Source organism: Erithacus rubecula (genome assembly GCF_903797595.1).
Source record: "Erithacus rubecula genome assembly, chromosome: 2".
NCBI lineage: Eukaryota > Metazoa > Chordata > Aves > Passeriformes > Muscicapidae > Erithacus > Erithacus rubecula.
In genome coordinates this window covers 95,444,283-95,460,652 of record NC_136685.1, presented here as the reverse complement: position 1 = coordinate 95,460,652, position 16,370 = coordinate 95,444,283, and the positions used below count along the sequence as shown (strand labels likewise).

The window sequence follows — 16,370 nt, the reverse complement described above, 5'->3', positions numbered from 1 at the left end:
GTGGCAGGGCCACATCCATGCAAGCAGGGGCCTGCCAAATTAATGTCTGATGTGGATGCTGATCCTGCCTCCTCACACCTCTTCTCCTCAGCATCAATTAATGATTTGCTGTAATCATAAAAACAAATCTAAGCAAAGAACAGGGAGACTCTACATGGCTCTCAGCCCCAAACCCCTTTTCACTTGAGGTCCCCCTGTGCTGTGGAGCAAAGGCTGCTCCCTCAAAAAAAGCAAAGTCACAGTGTAGGTGCCTCTCCCCAGCCCCAAGGCAAGTGCTTAAGATGCAAAGAGCTCTATCTTCTGAGGATCCCTGACTCACAATCACACCTCCAATATCTTCAGGGGCACCAGGGCCACAGCAGGAACACTGCAAGGCAAGCAGGTGTCCCTGGGACTGCTCCAGCATCACCCCCTTGATGTTCATCACAGCACTACCAGAGACCCACTGGAAATCTCTTCTGCCTGGCTGACTGCAGACATGTTCTCAACTGCAGCTCTACAAGAAAGGATATTTCAGCTGGTGGGTCTGTCACCTGGGGTCAACCTTGACACACCACTTCCAAGCAAGGACAGTCTTCCCCCAGTCCCTGCTGGATGCTGTCCTAGACCCCTGAACCCCTGCAGCCTGCAGGTATTTAGCTGGCTGATGCAAATATAACAGAACAATCAGCCACAGCTATGACCATCCAGAGCTACATCTGCAACATAATGGGGCACAGTCTGGTGGAAAGAGCTCTGCAGAACAAGGGAGTTGGTGCCAAGGGGTCACCTGTTTGTGCCTTAGACATTCTAGAGAGATCTGCTCTAGCAGGGTCTTGTGGACAAAATACAGAGCCATCAGGGCACAGTAAGCATGCTCCTGCAGCAACTCTTCCAGGTCAGCACCAGCCAAAAGGAGTCCAGTGCAAGTGTTCTGAAACTGCCCTGCAGTGCCAGCTCACAGAGGTAAGTGGGAAAAAATCAGTTTTCCTTCAGTGTGTACTTCCAGTCCAAAACAAAACATCAGCATTATGGCAAAGATGAGGCCAGACTCTTCCTTCTTTTGCTGCCTGACCTCAAAGAGATGATTTCACAGCTGAGAGCCAGCAGCAATAGCCAGGGAGGTGTCAGAAAGCAGAGCCTGTCCTGGGATGCAGGGGCACAGACCATAAAAAATACATAATACATAAAAAATACAATCATCTTGCCCTTTCAGGGAAGCACCCAGAGGCATGGCTAGCATATGGTTACAGGCAACAGGATCAGCAAAATGAGCTTATGAGCAACTGCTGCTTGCTCCAAAAAGTGCCACCTGAGGAGCTCATCCAAAGGGGTCTGCAGCATTTCCATCACCTGGCAGATGAACTCCCATGGGGTCCAGGCATGCTGCTGTGTGCCACAGACTTATTTTGCAGGAAGGATTTGGAGCAGTACCCTCATCTGGTCCTTTTCTAAGCAGGGCAGAGGGTAAAGATTGAACTGCTGTTTGTTAGAAATGAGGAAGCTTCAGCAAAGTTTCAGGAGGGGCTTTTTTGGGTTTTGTTTTATTTTTAAGTGCAGTTTCTGTTCTTTAGAATTACAGAGCTGTGCAATTTCTAGAGTCCTGGGAAACCACTGACAGAGCACATCAGCATCACCTCGCTAGTAGCAGTGGGAGATATTCTGCATTTTGCTTTTCCTACTAGAGATGTCACATTGAGCAGCAAGCCACCCTCTGAGCCCAGCAATACTCATGGAGATGCCAGGGTAAGCATGGGATCAGGCAGTGTCAAGCTCCTGCCACCCAAATGCCAAGAAAGGTAACTCCTAACACATGAGGCTGGAAAACATCAGAGCATTTAAGGGCAGATCCACAGACAGAAGGAACTCATATCAATTTAGATTTCCCTTTCCTGCCTTCATTTTTCTGAGACTCATGTCACCCTCCTTGGACAAGGTCAACCAGACCTTTAACAGCACTTTTGTCACCTACAGCAGCAAGTGGTCCCTACTCAGATCTAGTTGTCCACACAGGGACAGCTTGAGCATCTCAGTTACCCCATTACAGCACCTTGAGCCATGTTAAGAGCCTGTCCTAACATTCAGCAGAAGTCAGCAATGGGGCAGTTAATGGACTTGGCACGTTGCAGTAAAGTCACTTTTTTTTCAGGGCAAAGCTGCTGCTTGTGAAAATACCACCCTAACAATTTAATGCAAAAGCAGGAGTACTGAGAAGCAGTGGTGTTGAGTCCTGTCAGTACAAGTCCTCCCCAATGCCCACTCAGCTTCAGGACCCCTCTACAGTGAGAGCTTGTCAAGCACTCCAAGCACTGCAGGCATTTCTGATAACAAGCCTGCTACCACCAAGTCTGACCTCCAAGCACAGAACTTGTTTGTTGACTTTCAGTATGTGGTTTGTTAGTTTATTTAAGTCAGAGCCAGCTCTTTGAGGAACAAGATGGGGAATGAGACAGGGAGGAAGAAAGCCATTAGTAAAATCATATAAATCATAAGAAGAAAGAACTTGTACAGAAAAGAATATCCTCGACATTAAGAAGTGTGTCTGCACTACACAGAGATGCACATATTATATGTTAAAGCATTACAGCCCATTAAATGCAAGAATTAATAAGGTTATTGGAAAGCTAGAGCTGTGCTAAGTGTAACAGGAGATCACAAGTAGAAGAGTCAATTTAAGATTTGAGAAAGCTGTTGGACTGAGGAACACTCAGCCACGTACAACCAGTGTGCCCACAAGCAAGGGCACCCTGCAGAGGACCACATCTGCACCCAGAGGAGGAACATCCCTACTACCAGCTACCCTGCCTGGTATCTCACAATCTCCTCTGCTTGCCAGTGCAGTTGTAGCCATGGTCATGCTGGAAAAGCAGGGAAGGAGGAACATACCCCACAGTTTCAGTACTGGAAAATAGAGAATGCACTAATTTAAGAGGTTCCATCATGAGTAATTCCTAGGAGACTTATTTGAAATTTCAGGCTGGTTATTGCAAGCTAACAAAATTGTAAGTAAAAGGAAACAAGAGTCCTTTGCAATTGCATGTGTGCCAGATTTAAAACGGATAACCACAGCTGGATGTACCCAGGTCAACAATAAATAACAAAACCCAGTGACTTTTGTCATCCTGTGATTTCAGAGAAGCAGCATTACCAAACCACCTCCATCTGCAAATAAACTGTTAAGAGGACACAGTGGGGTGAGAACAACCCAAACAAAACGTGCTTAAGAACAACAGAACCTTCTCCATTTTTCCCTGAGTTTCAAAGTTGCTCCACTAGGTCTCACCTTGCCATGGCTTTTCTCCACCTTCCGGAAACACTTGTTCAAGGAGAGGTTGTGTCGGACCGAGTTCTTCCAGCCGGTGGGGGCCGTGGCAAAGTAGGGGAAGCGGTCCAGGATCCAGCTGTAGATCTCTTTGACTGGCAAGCTCTTGTTGGGGGACTGCTCAATGGCCATGTAAATGAGAAGGCTGAAAGAGTAAGGAGGTTTGGAAGTGGAGGATTTTTTCTCAGGGTTCTGGTAGCAGGATGGTGAGAAGGATGGCACGCTGTCACCCTCGATGTCATACAGGGGGCTAACAATCGGAAGGCCCTCGCTGCCGAGGCTGAAGTTTGTTAGCAGGTTAGTACTTTCATGCAGCCAGTTCAAATTTGTGAGCTCATCATCTGCTGAATCTCTGTCCACCACAGTGGCCCTCGGCTTGCCAGCATGGCCCGTGTCGGGCAGGCTGCCCACCCCATGGCACTGCCGTAGTCCCGCGGCTTTTTCTGCTCCGGCCGTCTCCGCCTTCTTATCCGGAGTCATTCCAGTGACTGGACCCATTTAGCTTGACTGGTCTGCAACAGAGGAGAGGGTCAGAAATCACTGCAAGCTACCAGCAGGAGCCCATTAAACCCATGGCTGCACCATCCCCACGCTGTGCACGAACACTGAAGCCACTGGTGAGAGCCAAGGTCCAACAGGAGCCTCCCAGTCAACTCATGAGCATGTGCTAACTCCCCTTGGTTCATAGCAGAGCCTATGGCAAGCACTTGGAAACTGCTGTATCTATCTAGAAACACCAATTCAGACACAGAAATAATAGCTATATTCATGCCAACACCTGAAACCTGGAAAAAACCTTAACAGGTAGGATCTAATTCATTCAGGTCTCACATTAACTCTTAAGTTACTTGTATTATAAACTGACCCTGTTTAGCAGTGGCTGCCTTTGGTGTCCAAAGAGTGAAAAAGGAATTGCACAACTTAAATCAGCATAAAGTCTATTGTGGTCTCAGTGCAAATGAAATCTTTATAACCCTCTACAAGTCACAGTCATTCCCAAGTGCTGCTGCCTTTTTCTAACAGCGGAAGATCTGGTCAGCCCTTCTGTTCATCACCTGGGACCCACAAAGCTGCCTGAATCCAGAAAATCTTTTTCCCCTTCTACAGGGGCTTGCTGCCCTAACCTGGGTTTCCCTGCACAGCAGAGAGTGCTGGGACCAGCTCTCAACAGGAAGGGACCAACCTCTGAAGTGGCAGCTCAGACCTGCAGGAACAATGGCTCACCACTTAGATTAAAAAAACCCAAAACAACAAAACACTAAAACTCTAATTATAACACTATTATCTATAAAACACTGCCACTCAATTCATGGTCTAACAGGCTACCCATGCTTTAGAGCCATTACACCAACAGAAACCATCCTGCTTGCAGAGTTTTAAAAGAGGCCTTTTAGCAGACTATGTTATGGGAACAGCTGTTTTATTCCTGCTGATGTGAGCAATGTACAGATGTAGGGGGTGTACATGTACACACACATACACTATAGACGTAAGACACTCCAGCTATAAATGCAGTTCATAGCTGGAAATAGCACAGAGCAAAGCTGAGGTTCATATTAACCATAAAAAGATCCAACAAAACAACCAAAGGCAAACCCAAACCCCACTCCCTGTCCCTGTAAGCACTATCATTCTGGTTTCATGCTCCAGGTCCCAGTGCCAGAGCTCAAGATGACAACAGCTTCCATATCACATCTCACCAGCCAGCTCCACACAGTTACTGGATGTTTTCTTACACCAGTTTGCAGTAAACACTTGTCTCCTTGCACTTGCATCTTCTCCTGCCAAGTGCCCACTGCCTGGCTCTCCACCCCCAGACCCAGCCAGCTCACTGTGTCCCTGCCCTATTTATTTTGGAGAAGGGGAGCAATACTGCAGTGGAGGTGCCACAGTGGTGACACAGAAAGGCAGCAGGATAATCCATTTTATGTTTCCCCCTGCCTGGTGCCAGGCAGTCATGAGGTGCAGATTTTGTGCCTTGCCCAGGAAACACACCATTTTTCCCACCAGCAAGTTTTACTCCTCTCTTCGTCTACTCACATGCTCTTGCACCAGATATTGCAAAGCTGTGCTGACAACTGCACCTGCACTTCAGCTTACCAGTAGCATTGCTGGAAAACATGCATAAAATTTTAATTTTCTTATTTCTATTAATGTAGTGATGAGAATGATTGAATACCAGACCAGTCAGCAAAAAGAAAAAAAATTAAAGCAAAGTGAGCTGCTCAAATAGCTGCTCAAGAATAGCTTTGCTCTCCCTACAACTTCTCATCCAAGGCACCAGAGCAGATTTATATTGGCAGTCAGTAATGGCTGGCTTTAAACACAGCCATAGATACATATGCTCATGTCACTTCTTCAATCCTTTCTTAAATTAAAAAAAAAAAAACAACAAACAAAGAGCTACTGATAAAATTCATACAATAAGACAAACCCCAACTCTGCTGCAACATGAGCTGCTGTGTTCCCTTTATAGTGATTAACTTTGCCCCCTGTTCAGCACTTCTTTAGGCAGCCACAAAGGAGCTTACACCTCACAGCCATGTTTTGGTAATTTTAGCTCTCAGTTCATGTTACATGAAATCTCCTTTTACAAATCTTCCATCAGCATGGCAGATCAAGAACCTGCACATGCTGACACACACACACACACGTCTGAGGTCACTGTATTCATTTCTTAGGAGAAAGGGGGCAATAAAGTCATTTTCAACACAAAATTGGCCTGGGCAGACTCATCCTTCTCAGAAAAAGAAGGGAAAAAAATATAATAACTTATTAAGCTGGCACTTACAATCAGGTAGACTTCATGGTGTCAATGCACTATTTGTTTGCATGCTACTATGTTTTAACAGAGAATCATTAGTATATTTAATGCCCTACTCAAAAATAAAAATTATGTGCAGGAAACATATTTACAGTAAATAAAATAGGTTAGTGTCATATTTCTCTTAGTAGATGCATTGCAAAAATTTACATCTCATTGCCTTCTTGTCTTAGTTCACCACTTCACACACGTTCAATACAAACACATCAGAATTATTTTATTTCTGGAATGGTCATATTTTTTTCTAGAAAGGCCATATTAGACTATTATCAACTAATAAATAACAAAAAATTAAATCACAGGGGCAACACCAGTGCCACTGGAGCATAACTGAAGGCACACTAATGGTCAGCTTGTGTGCTCTCCAGAGCTCATGTTCATTCACACAGACCCTTAATGACATCCAAAATCCACGATTTTTTTTCTCCATGTGTACTCTGATTGCCTATAAGCCAACATGACTGTGAGAACACAGCTTCCAAGCTGTCATTTCCAAGATCACCATCCCCAATATTTGGGGCTTAATATTTTACACAAGATTTATGGGATTCACCAAAGCCATCTCTGCTGTAAGCAGACAGGGTTTTGTGCCCAGGGATGACCCAGCAGAAAAACCACAGTAAGAGCAAGGAGAGCAAAGTGTGAGAAGGAAAAAGCACAGAAGCAGCTCTCCAGTGCAGATGTTTTGACAATTCCCATGGGGACAGCCCCAGCCCTGTAAGCAGAGCCAGAAAGCAACCTCCAGCCAGGCAAATGCAAGAATAATATGCTTTAAGCACACCTCTGAAAAATATGGAAGAGTTTGTGCTCTGCCCATGTGCTTTACCCCCCCAATGAGTACAGAGTGACACAGCATCCTGCTCGTCACTGGTATTAACACCTCCAACTGGAAGCAGAGCCTCATGCATCCAAATCCTAAGGAACTCCAGGATCCTGTTAGCACCTTCAAAAGAAAGGCCAACCAAAGCATTTAGCCCTCAAAGTGTCACAGTGGATGTGCACATCATTCTGCATGGTAATTACAGACAGAACTATGATTCTAGGGTAAGAAGATAAAAAGGCTGCCAAGTCAACTGAGGCTGCTCAAATAAAAGTTAGCATGCATCAGAAAAGAGGAGAGACAGACAACCTTCTTCCAGCATCACATAAAATCAGGACCTCCCTGCTATTCCATGGCAGCCCAGCACCCAAAGCCCAGTGAAGACCTGTCCTTCACTGAGCACTCATAACCCAAGCAGCAGAGCCCAGGTCTGAAGGGGCTGATTAAGGATGCAGGTGTCTCAAGGCAGCAGCTAGGTCCAGAAAAGAAAAAACACATCGGAGAAGGCTCAATGTCTCAAGACAAGGTAACATTTTTTGCAGCCTTCTCTCAAACTCACTGGAGAGCTAAGTTTGGGAAAGGTTATGAGCATTGAAAGGTCCTCAGCCTAGCAGAGCACACCTGAGTTAAAGCAGCTTTGCATGCCCCACAAACACCCCCAGCTGTGACTGAATTTTGATGGCAGATCTTGAGCACTGCCATGTTCTGCCACAGGAACAAATGCTTTGATGTGTGAGCATTTAATGAAGACAAAGTTGCTTTAATGAAGGTCAACCATTTAACAAAATTGGAAGCCCACTTGAGCATATCCTGAGGCAAGACGGGAAGCATGCTTATTTTGCAGCAGCCCTTCTTGGAAGAAGTCTCAGCTCCAGCAGAATCCAGGCCTAAAGGACAAAGCTGTAGCAGATGCCACCATCCCACCACTGGGGACCTCCCCAAACTCAGCAGCACTGCAGGTGTAAGTGTACAGCTGTCATTTCAGTGGCCACCACACTTGGACTCACTGAACTGGCAAGAAAGAATTCAGTATTTTGTCAGAAGATGCCACAGCCTTGGCCATGCCAACTTAGCATGAGAACAGAGCTGGTCTGGCTGCTTGATCCTTCTGTACTATGGCATCAGATGAAAGGTGCCCTTTTGGCACCTGCACAGCATCAGTGCTCCAGGTTAGGACAACCTTCTCCACAACTAAATGCACTTTTTATTTCTGCAGGACCAGCCAAGCAACTAGGTCACCTCTGCTAATAGTGGGGAGACCTGGAGCCTGCCAACAGCACAGTGATTTCCCTCCAGGTTAAAAAAAAAATCTTACCACGCATATGCATTGCCCAAGTCTGAGAAGTGGGACATTATTTTAATCCAGGAAAAAAGATTTTCAGCCATATCACACTTAATGACAGCAGTTCTGCACCCACTCTTTCCATAACAAGCTCAGGGTGTGCAGGCTTAGTTACAGAGCCTGGCAGCTGTGCTTTACACACAACTTCTGTCCTGACACAAACAGGCTCTGTAAGAGTATTTAAGACAATTGGTACATGCTTTTGCATGCAAACAGCTACACCAACAGCAAACTCCTCTATTGATTTTCCATATTCCCTTGCATCTACAAGAAGCATAAGGGCTTGTCCTGACTTAAATACATCAGAATGTGCTGTCAAAAACAGCCCAAGAATTAGACAAATAAATGACTCTCACTGCTCACCTACCAAAGTGTGGATAAACTTCCAAGTCATTGTGCACACAGCACAGGACCAACTACAAGTCTTTGCATGCTGAAGGGAAAAGAAAAATAATCCTGGCACAACTAATGCAAACCCATCAATAAAAAGCACCCATCTGCCTGTCCAGGAGCATTAAAAGGGTGACACCAAACCATTTTGCTCCCTCCTAATTCAACCTTTCCTCCCACTCATCTCCTTTGTCTCAGGCTGCCCATGCCCTGCACACCTCACACCCCTGCTGGAGGTCAGCTGAGATCCTCCCCCCAGCCCTATATTTGATTATAACACTATATGATGTCACGTATCCAAGACAACTAAAGGCATTACAGTCTTCTGAGGATAAAACCAGCTCTCAGCCACAGATTTCAGCAAGCTGGGACCCAGTGTCTGTGGAAGAAATGAACATCTGGGTGACAAAGAACACCCAGAGATGCTCCCTGGGGCAGCACCTGCAGCAGGCAGAGCCCTTCCTGCTCCTCCTGGCTTGCAAAGCAGAGGAAAGTTTTAAAAAATGGGTTTTTAAAAACATTAAAAAGGCATTTATCACCTTCTTAAATCCAGCCTGAAAATAAAACCAACCAACCAAAGGACTGGACGAGCCATAGGCTCAGTGGATTCATCTGAACCATGGCACTGGTGGGCTCAAAGGGGAAGAGAGGTTTTCCAGGGATTTGCAGAAATACTTCCTAGTCTCTCTCATGTCAATATTCTCCCACACCCTGTGATTTAATTAAAGGCAGGGTGGGGAAAAACTAATTAAAACCAATTCAAAGGTCAAATATTAAGAAAAGTTCTTCAATAAGGAAGGTATTAAACAAACCCCTATCATAGCCCAGGAAATGGTAGGGAGCAAGATTAAGAGTTCATCTAACTTTTTTCATGTAAGTTTGTGGTTTTTTAATTAAATGCACATGCATACACACACAAGTGGGTTTGTGTTTGACACAAAAATCTGAAGGAAACATGATACACGAGCTCAGAAATGACCCCAATTCAGACCCTGTACACAGCCCAGAGCCTCTGGGACATTTATTCCACTGCTGCCTTCAGAGACTTTACAAACGTGAAGCTTTTCCAGAGGCTGCAGTCACTGTTGGACCTGGCTCCCTGTGCATCAGATTTAAAATATGCACATAAAAAGAGTCTAACAAAGAAACTGGAATATGAAAATAATATTTTTTTTAAAAACTCACACCCAAACAAGCAGTGTTTAAACTATTAAGAAAAAATCTTTGATGAGACACAAGAAGGGGAGGGGAGGGAAATTGCTTTCAAGAGAAGTACTTTACAGCCAATAACTTTTCAAGAGATGCTTATGGGTCATTTTCTTTAAATTCAATACTGTGCTTGCTAAGTGGACTAAAATGTAAAAAAAGTAAACCACTGATATATTCACAACTAAGCCATTTGAGCAAGTAACTTGCAAAATAATTCTGATGCTAATTCCCTTTCCAGGGTAACCCTTCTGTGTGTTTCTCCACCATCATCTTGAAACAGGAGTGAACACAGCTACATTTCAGCTGGTGTCAGTACAAATTTACCAATGCTAGAAAACATAAAGCTTTATTTTCCACACAGCTTTTCTGCCTCCTTCAGCCTTAGAAGTACCAAAACTCCTGATTTCCAGTGAAAAAAACAACAACTGGAGATCACCCCAAGTGACCCTTCTGCAAGATTTAATGGAAAGCACCATTGGAGCTGTATCAAAACCACATTACCAGTATAACTTTGTGACTGCAAAGCTGTTCCCACTTGCTGACTCCCAGTTCCAGGTCCTAAAGTGAAAGTTCTCCTCCAGAGCCCAGGGAAGGCAAAGCAATGCTCTTCACTGTGCTGACCACCGTGGCCAATGTGTTTTTAATTTTATTCCACCAGTGTGGAATTTGGATTTCTGTTTAAACAAACAAGCAAGCAAACAAAAAAACCTCCTATTTTTTACTCAACATCCCTAAACTGAGCCAAACTGGCTGATAACTGACCTGGGGATGATCCTCACAGACCAGAGGATGAGGGATGAGTGGCTGCTGCTTAGCAGCAAGCTTCCCAGCTCCCACTCCTTCAGCTCTACTTCATGAAACTTTTCCAGGCATCTTCCCAGCTCCCACTCCTTCACCTCTGCTTCATGAAACTTTTCCAGGTGCTGAGCTCTCTTCATATCCAGTACTTGGCTTTTAGGCAACCCATGTACTTGCCCCAAATCTAAGCATAACAAAACCCAGTGACACTGTTGAAAAGAAAGCAAGCACGGGACCACACTGAAACTGGGAAACTAGAAGTAGTAACAAACTGCAAGATAGGAATGCCCTGAAAATAACTTGAGAGAAGACATGAAAACTGAGTGTGCAGAAGAGTAAGGGTGGGTGATGATGCCTGCAATAGTCAACTTAATGGAGCCCCTAACATTCTCAAACCTTTAAGGAAAAAGTATGGAGTGCTAAATCTAGTCTGAACATAATGGGAAAAAACTTCGAATGCACTCAGAAGAAGGAACAAAAAAAAAAAAAAGTCAAAATCCACACCACTGACTTTCAGTATAAGTATTCCTATCTGTAAAAATTTCAGGCTTCTCTTAAAGTGGTCCTGGTGCCCCTGAGCAATCACTCAATAAAATGGGTACTCCTGCCCCAAACACAGCTGCTATGTTTCCCAGCTGCTGACCATACAGGTCAGCATTGAGCACTCAGCAGCACCCTCCCAGCCTGGAGTGACCTAACCCTCCTGCTTCCACAGCCATAATGTTTTACAGGGAGCAAGCAGAGTACCAGGGGTCATGAAGATGCTGGCTGGCATCAGGCAGTACTTCTTCCATTCCATGTAATTTATTACCCAAGCACAGACAGCTGTCTCTTCTTGCTGACCTAAATTGTATTTTGGAGGCACCACTGAGCATCACTGCATGCTCCTTACCCAGCATGGTGAGGATGAGATGGAGAGCTCACCATCACCCAGCATGATCACCAAATCAGCAGGTGCAACGTGACGGGGAACAAACACAAAGACACAGCCAGGAGAAAAGTGAAGCAGCATCTCAGGGGTTTCTTGGGTTCTCTTTAGGAGATAAGGCAGCCACTGGATGTGGAAAGACACCCCACATGCAGCCCTAGGGAGCCTCCCCATGTGGACAGGGTTTGCAAGCGAGCACTTGTCGGCGCAGAGGCGGCGCTGCCGTGAGTCACCAGAGCAGCCCCGGCGCAGGAAGTTGCCCAACCCCATTTCAGCTGTGGAGCGCGGCAACACACACACACAGGGGGATGAGGCACTCAGTGCCTCCATCTATTCCCTCAGGAAAAGGCACCATCGTGCAGTGACATCCTACAGGTGAGCCAGCACAAAATCGCTCATTTACCGCCAGGGAGGAATTGCAAATGCTCAAAGACCCAGAAGTTGCACTTCTGCTAAAAGGTAGTGAGCACTCATCCAGACTGCTGACAGCCATTTACTCACAGGGACTAGAGGCTGCTTTTCATCCATTTGCAGCCAGGCAAGGAAAGCTGGGTTTCACACAGCTCAACTGGCACCACAGTAGTGCAGTAAGACCATCCCAAAGCACGGAGCAGCATCAAGAGGCGCGTGGCTGTGGGCACACTATCACTCCTCCCAAAACCATCCTTTCTGCCACCTCACTGGCTACAATCCCTCTGTGCAGCTCCTTCTGATAAGCTATCACAAACCTGCACATGTAAAAACAGCCTGGGGTACTTCCTCTCGTAAATACCAGCTCCTTTTAACCCCAGCAATGAGTGGGCAAGGAGAGATGTCAGGGCAGGAAAGCATGAAACCAACATGAAACTTCTGCTGCTGTTATGGGAACCAGCAGTTCTGCACAAGAACTGTAAGGTTTTCTCACCAGTTTAAACTACACCCATGTACAGCATCTTCAGATGCCAAACTATCTCACTCACCAGGAGTTTGCTTTTGCTCAACATGTCAGGTTTTCAAGTCCATTGCACTGAGTGGAACAGAGCCTGTGGTTAATGAAGATGGCAAAGATCAGCCTGACGAGTCCCTAAGCCTCTGTCTTCTTTCCAAGGCACTCCACTCACTTGCCAGGCAGTACTTCTCATTCAGCCACTACACACACCTCTATCTGCTCCATTACTTACTGGACTGGCACATCCTGACACAGAGAGTTGCTGGCAATGCTGGTGCCTTCAATCCTGAGCTCTCTAGAGGACACTGAAAGGCTCCTCAAGCAGAAATTCTGTGAGGGCTGGAGCTGTTGAGGCAGCACACTCCATGGTTGATGCCCCTTTTAGACAAAAAGTATATTACTTCTGGGCTGAAAAATCCCAGAGGAGCCCCAGCAGCAGCACCCAAAGCAGGTCACAACTTCATCCTCTGGTCTAGACACTGCCAACAAAGCCATCAGCCAAGTTTTATGCCAGCAAGGTCCCCAAGAGTGCTCAGGGACACATGCCTGGATTGATACAGGGCCAGTGCCTCCAGCTCCCTTCAGGACCTGCAGGGCAGCCAACACAGCATCTCCACCACAGTGTAAACACCGTGTACAGCAGCACTGCTCAGCTTATGGGCACATCTGATAACAAAAAAAAAATAAAAATACTAAAAGTACGGTAAAGTCCTACAGGTATTTCAGGCAACTCAAACAAAGTGAGAATTGCCACCTCCTCTCTATTTCCAGAAAAGTTAAGTGGCACAGCTGGACACAAGGGAGCCCCCAGCAGAAGCTGATCTGCTGCAGCAGTGTATGGCTGAGCTCAGAGATAACACACCCAGCACCCAGCTAAGTTCATCAGCTCCAGCCCTGTGCTGCACTAATTGCTACTACAGAGCTTTCACTTCAGACTTCTGCCCAACTACCTTCTGCAGAGCTTGGGAAATGTGAGCTGGCACCTGCCAAGGAAAAAAAAAAGAAAAGTTTCCTGACATAAGATAATGCCTGAATTTTTCTTGCATAGATGTAGCATCCCACCAGACTTTAAGGAGGGAAAAAACCCCAATCCAAGAAACAAAACTGAAGTTAAATGATTCACATATCAATATATTACAACCCACCTATTACTAAATTGGTCTAAACGTAAGCCCGCCAATAACAAGACTTGGAGAGTGTGTGTGCACATATACATGGTAAATGATATATAAAGTTATCTTGATTCCATAGATTAGGCACAAAGCAAATCAAATTGCTTTCTCAGCATTTTAAGTCCACCATAAATCAGTATGTTTAACTCCACATTTAGCATACAGCGTCCATCCACACACAGGCAGGCACCACGGCGGGAACACTACTGGGTCCTCTTCAAGGTTTATTTTATTTCTTTGTTCCTTTTACTCTTTGTTTGGGCCTTGTCATGATCCAAACCCTTACCAACAAAAGCCAGTTTTCGCTCCCACAGAACCTGAGCACCAAGCACGCCGGTGTGTCCAAGCAGGAGTGAGGCAGGAAAGCAGTGGGATGCCGCCACCAACTCATGGCCCAACTTCACCAAAAAATCCCGAAAAAGACGGAAAATCTCCGAAGCACCACGTGCAGATCCTCGAGCACTTCGCCGGCCGCTTCCTGGACTTCACCCCGAAACGCGGGAACCCCGGAGCGCCTCCGGCACCGCTGCGAGCGGCGGAGCCTCAGCACATCCCGGGGCTGCGGGGACAGCGCGGCGCGGCCCAACACCGCCGAGCGCCTCCGCTTCACCGAACCGAGCGCCGGGGCGCCAGGGGGGTGACCCGGGGGCGAGGGCACGCCGGGGCCGCGCTCCCAGGTCCCGCTGGCCGCGTTCTCCATCACCCCAGCTGGGAGCCGGGCTTGCCCAGCCGGGGGAGCGGGTGAAGGGGGATCACTCGCGGAAAGCGGGCGGGCGGGAGCTCCGCGGAGCCGCGCCGGGAGGAGGAGCCGCGGGCGCACGGCCCCGCAGGGAGGGGGTGCGTGGGGACCCCCCTTCCCACGGCTCGGCACCGAGAGCGGCCGCAGAGGAAGCGCCGCCTCCGCGCCCCGTCCCCGCGCGGGCAACGAGGGGACGCCGGTCGCGCCGCCCCCCTCCCCCGGCACCGGCAGGACCCGCCGCCACACTCCCCGCGCTTTCCCCTTCCCCCACGAAACGCTCGCGGAGCGCCGGGAACAAAAAGAACTCACCCCCCAGACCCAGGGAAAAGCCGAAAGCTAAGCGGGGCAAAGGCGCGGAGCGGCCCGAGCGGGCGCGGGGCGCGGGGCGGCGGGCGGCACTCACCGCGGTCATGAAGCCGCGCGGCCGGCGGCGGACACAATATGGCAGCGGGGGATGTGTCAGGGAGCAGCTGCTCCCTGCGCAGCGGCGGCGGCGCCGCCCTCCCGCTCCCCATGGCAACCGCGAGCCAGCCCGGCCCCCCCGCCGCCGCCTCCTTCCCGGCCGCCCTCCCTCGCTCCCGCCTCCCCGCCCGGCTCCGCCTCCGGCAGCGCCGCGCCCCGCGCCCGCCCGGCCTGAGGGCGGCCCCGGCTCTGCCCCGGCTCTGCCCCGCGCCCGCCCGGCCTGAGGGCGGCACCGGCTCTGCCCCGGCTCTGCCCCGCGCCCGCGCCGCCCCACGAAAGTTCCCCTTCTCCCAGAAACACGACACTTCCTGAATTTTAAACATTTTAAAGTAGAAATACATAAACTCTCCTTTTAGTTTCACTTCCCTTTCTTCACCTTCTTTATATATACTTACGTACATATATATATATTTATTTTTTTAATCCTCTTGACATAAAACCAAGCTGCCGCCGCCGCGTTTGCCCTGCCTTGGAGCGCATCGTCGTCCTCTCGTGCTTTTGGCTTTCAGCTTCCCAGGGCGAGAACTCTGCTGTTTGCTCACTTGCAGATTTACAGCATCATAAAGAGCACCTCGGAAAGTCACTAGCAAGAGGAAGTTTTGTTTCGGAGCTGATCTTCCACTGCAAAAAAAAAAAAGTTTTATCACTTTTGCCAAGGTTTGCTCACCTGAAGGATGCGGCTGAAGCCTGCCTCGTGATGACTTGTGGTAATTTTATTTCTAAGGAACGACGGGAATTCGTTTCAAGGAAATTCCCCCATTCCACGTTAGGAGGAACCAGTGGTTGGGTTGATTCTTCTTTTTATTTGAAAGGGTTTCGGAGAACAACCTCTTGGGTTTTTAAGAATAAGGATACATCAGGCTCAAGGTTATAGCAGGTATTCTCCCAAGGGCAGATCGAATCCAGTGACAGGGAGGCTCCTTCTGCTGCACCATGAAGCATGATCAGCTTCAGAAACGGAGCCCAGCCAGAGAATCAGAGTTCTGATCAGAACAAATCATTCTCAGCAACTTTCATTTAGCTCCTACCTAATTTCCACTGATGGAATGCGTTATGATTCATTCAACCCTTTCTTTTTCCTTTTACAGCCTCAGAAGTCAGCCAGGGCCTTCCTACCCTCTCAGCAGACAACAGAAGTGCGCTTGCATTAATTATGCATTGCTGAAAGCATCCTCCATTCCCAAATCATTAAAAATACACCTAGCCCTGCTGGTACCAGCAACGCTTTGCCCATAAGGGGCTCTTTTGCCTAAATTCCTGTCACTCTGCAGGTGCACACCAGCGTGCCTTGTGTGCTTTGCGTGGCAGAGGGAGGAGCAGGGCCAGCAGAGCTCTGTTTGCCCGTTGGGATCAGGGTGTGTTGCTCTGACTTTTGCCCTGCTGGGCGGCAACCTGAAAGAGAGACGTTTGAATCCAGGATCCCTTCGCTTCAATTTATTCTGTAGAAGGTTCCATTC

At 47.8% G+C, this 16,370-nt stretch overlaps 1 protein-coding gene across 1 annotated transcript in view; it reads right to left on the bottom strand.

Moving 5' to 3' along the window:
• The window catches only part of FOXN2 (forkhead box N2), a 28,981-nt gene extending 13,968 nt beyond the window's left edge, over window positions 1-15,013 (bottom strand). Inside the window, 2 exon segments of the mRNA XM_079329681.1 lie at window positions 3,263-3,813; window positions 14,855-15,013. Coding sequence (XP_079185807.1) covers window positions 3,263-3,799 — 537 coding nt within the window. The 5' untranslated portion in view covers window positions 3,800-3,813; window positions 14,855-15,013.
• Between the last annotated feature and the right edge of the window lie 1,357 nt (window positions 15,014-16,370).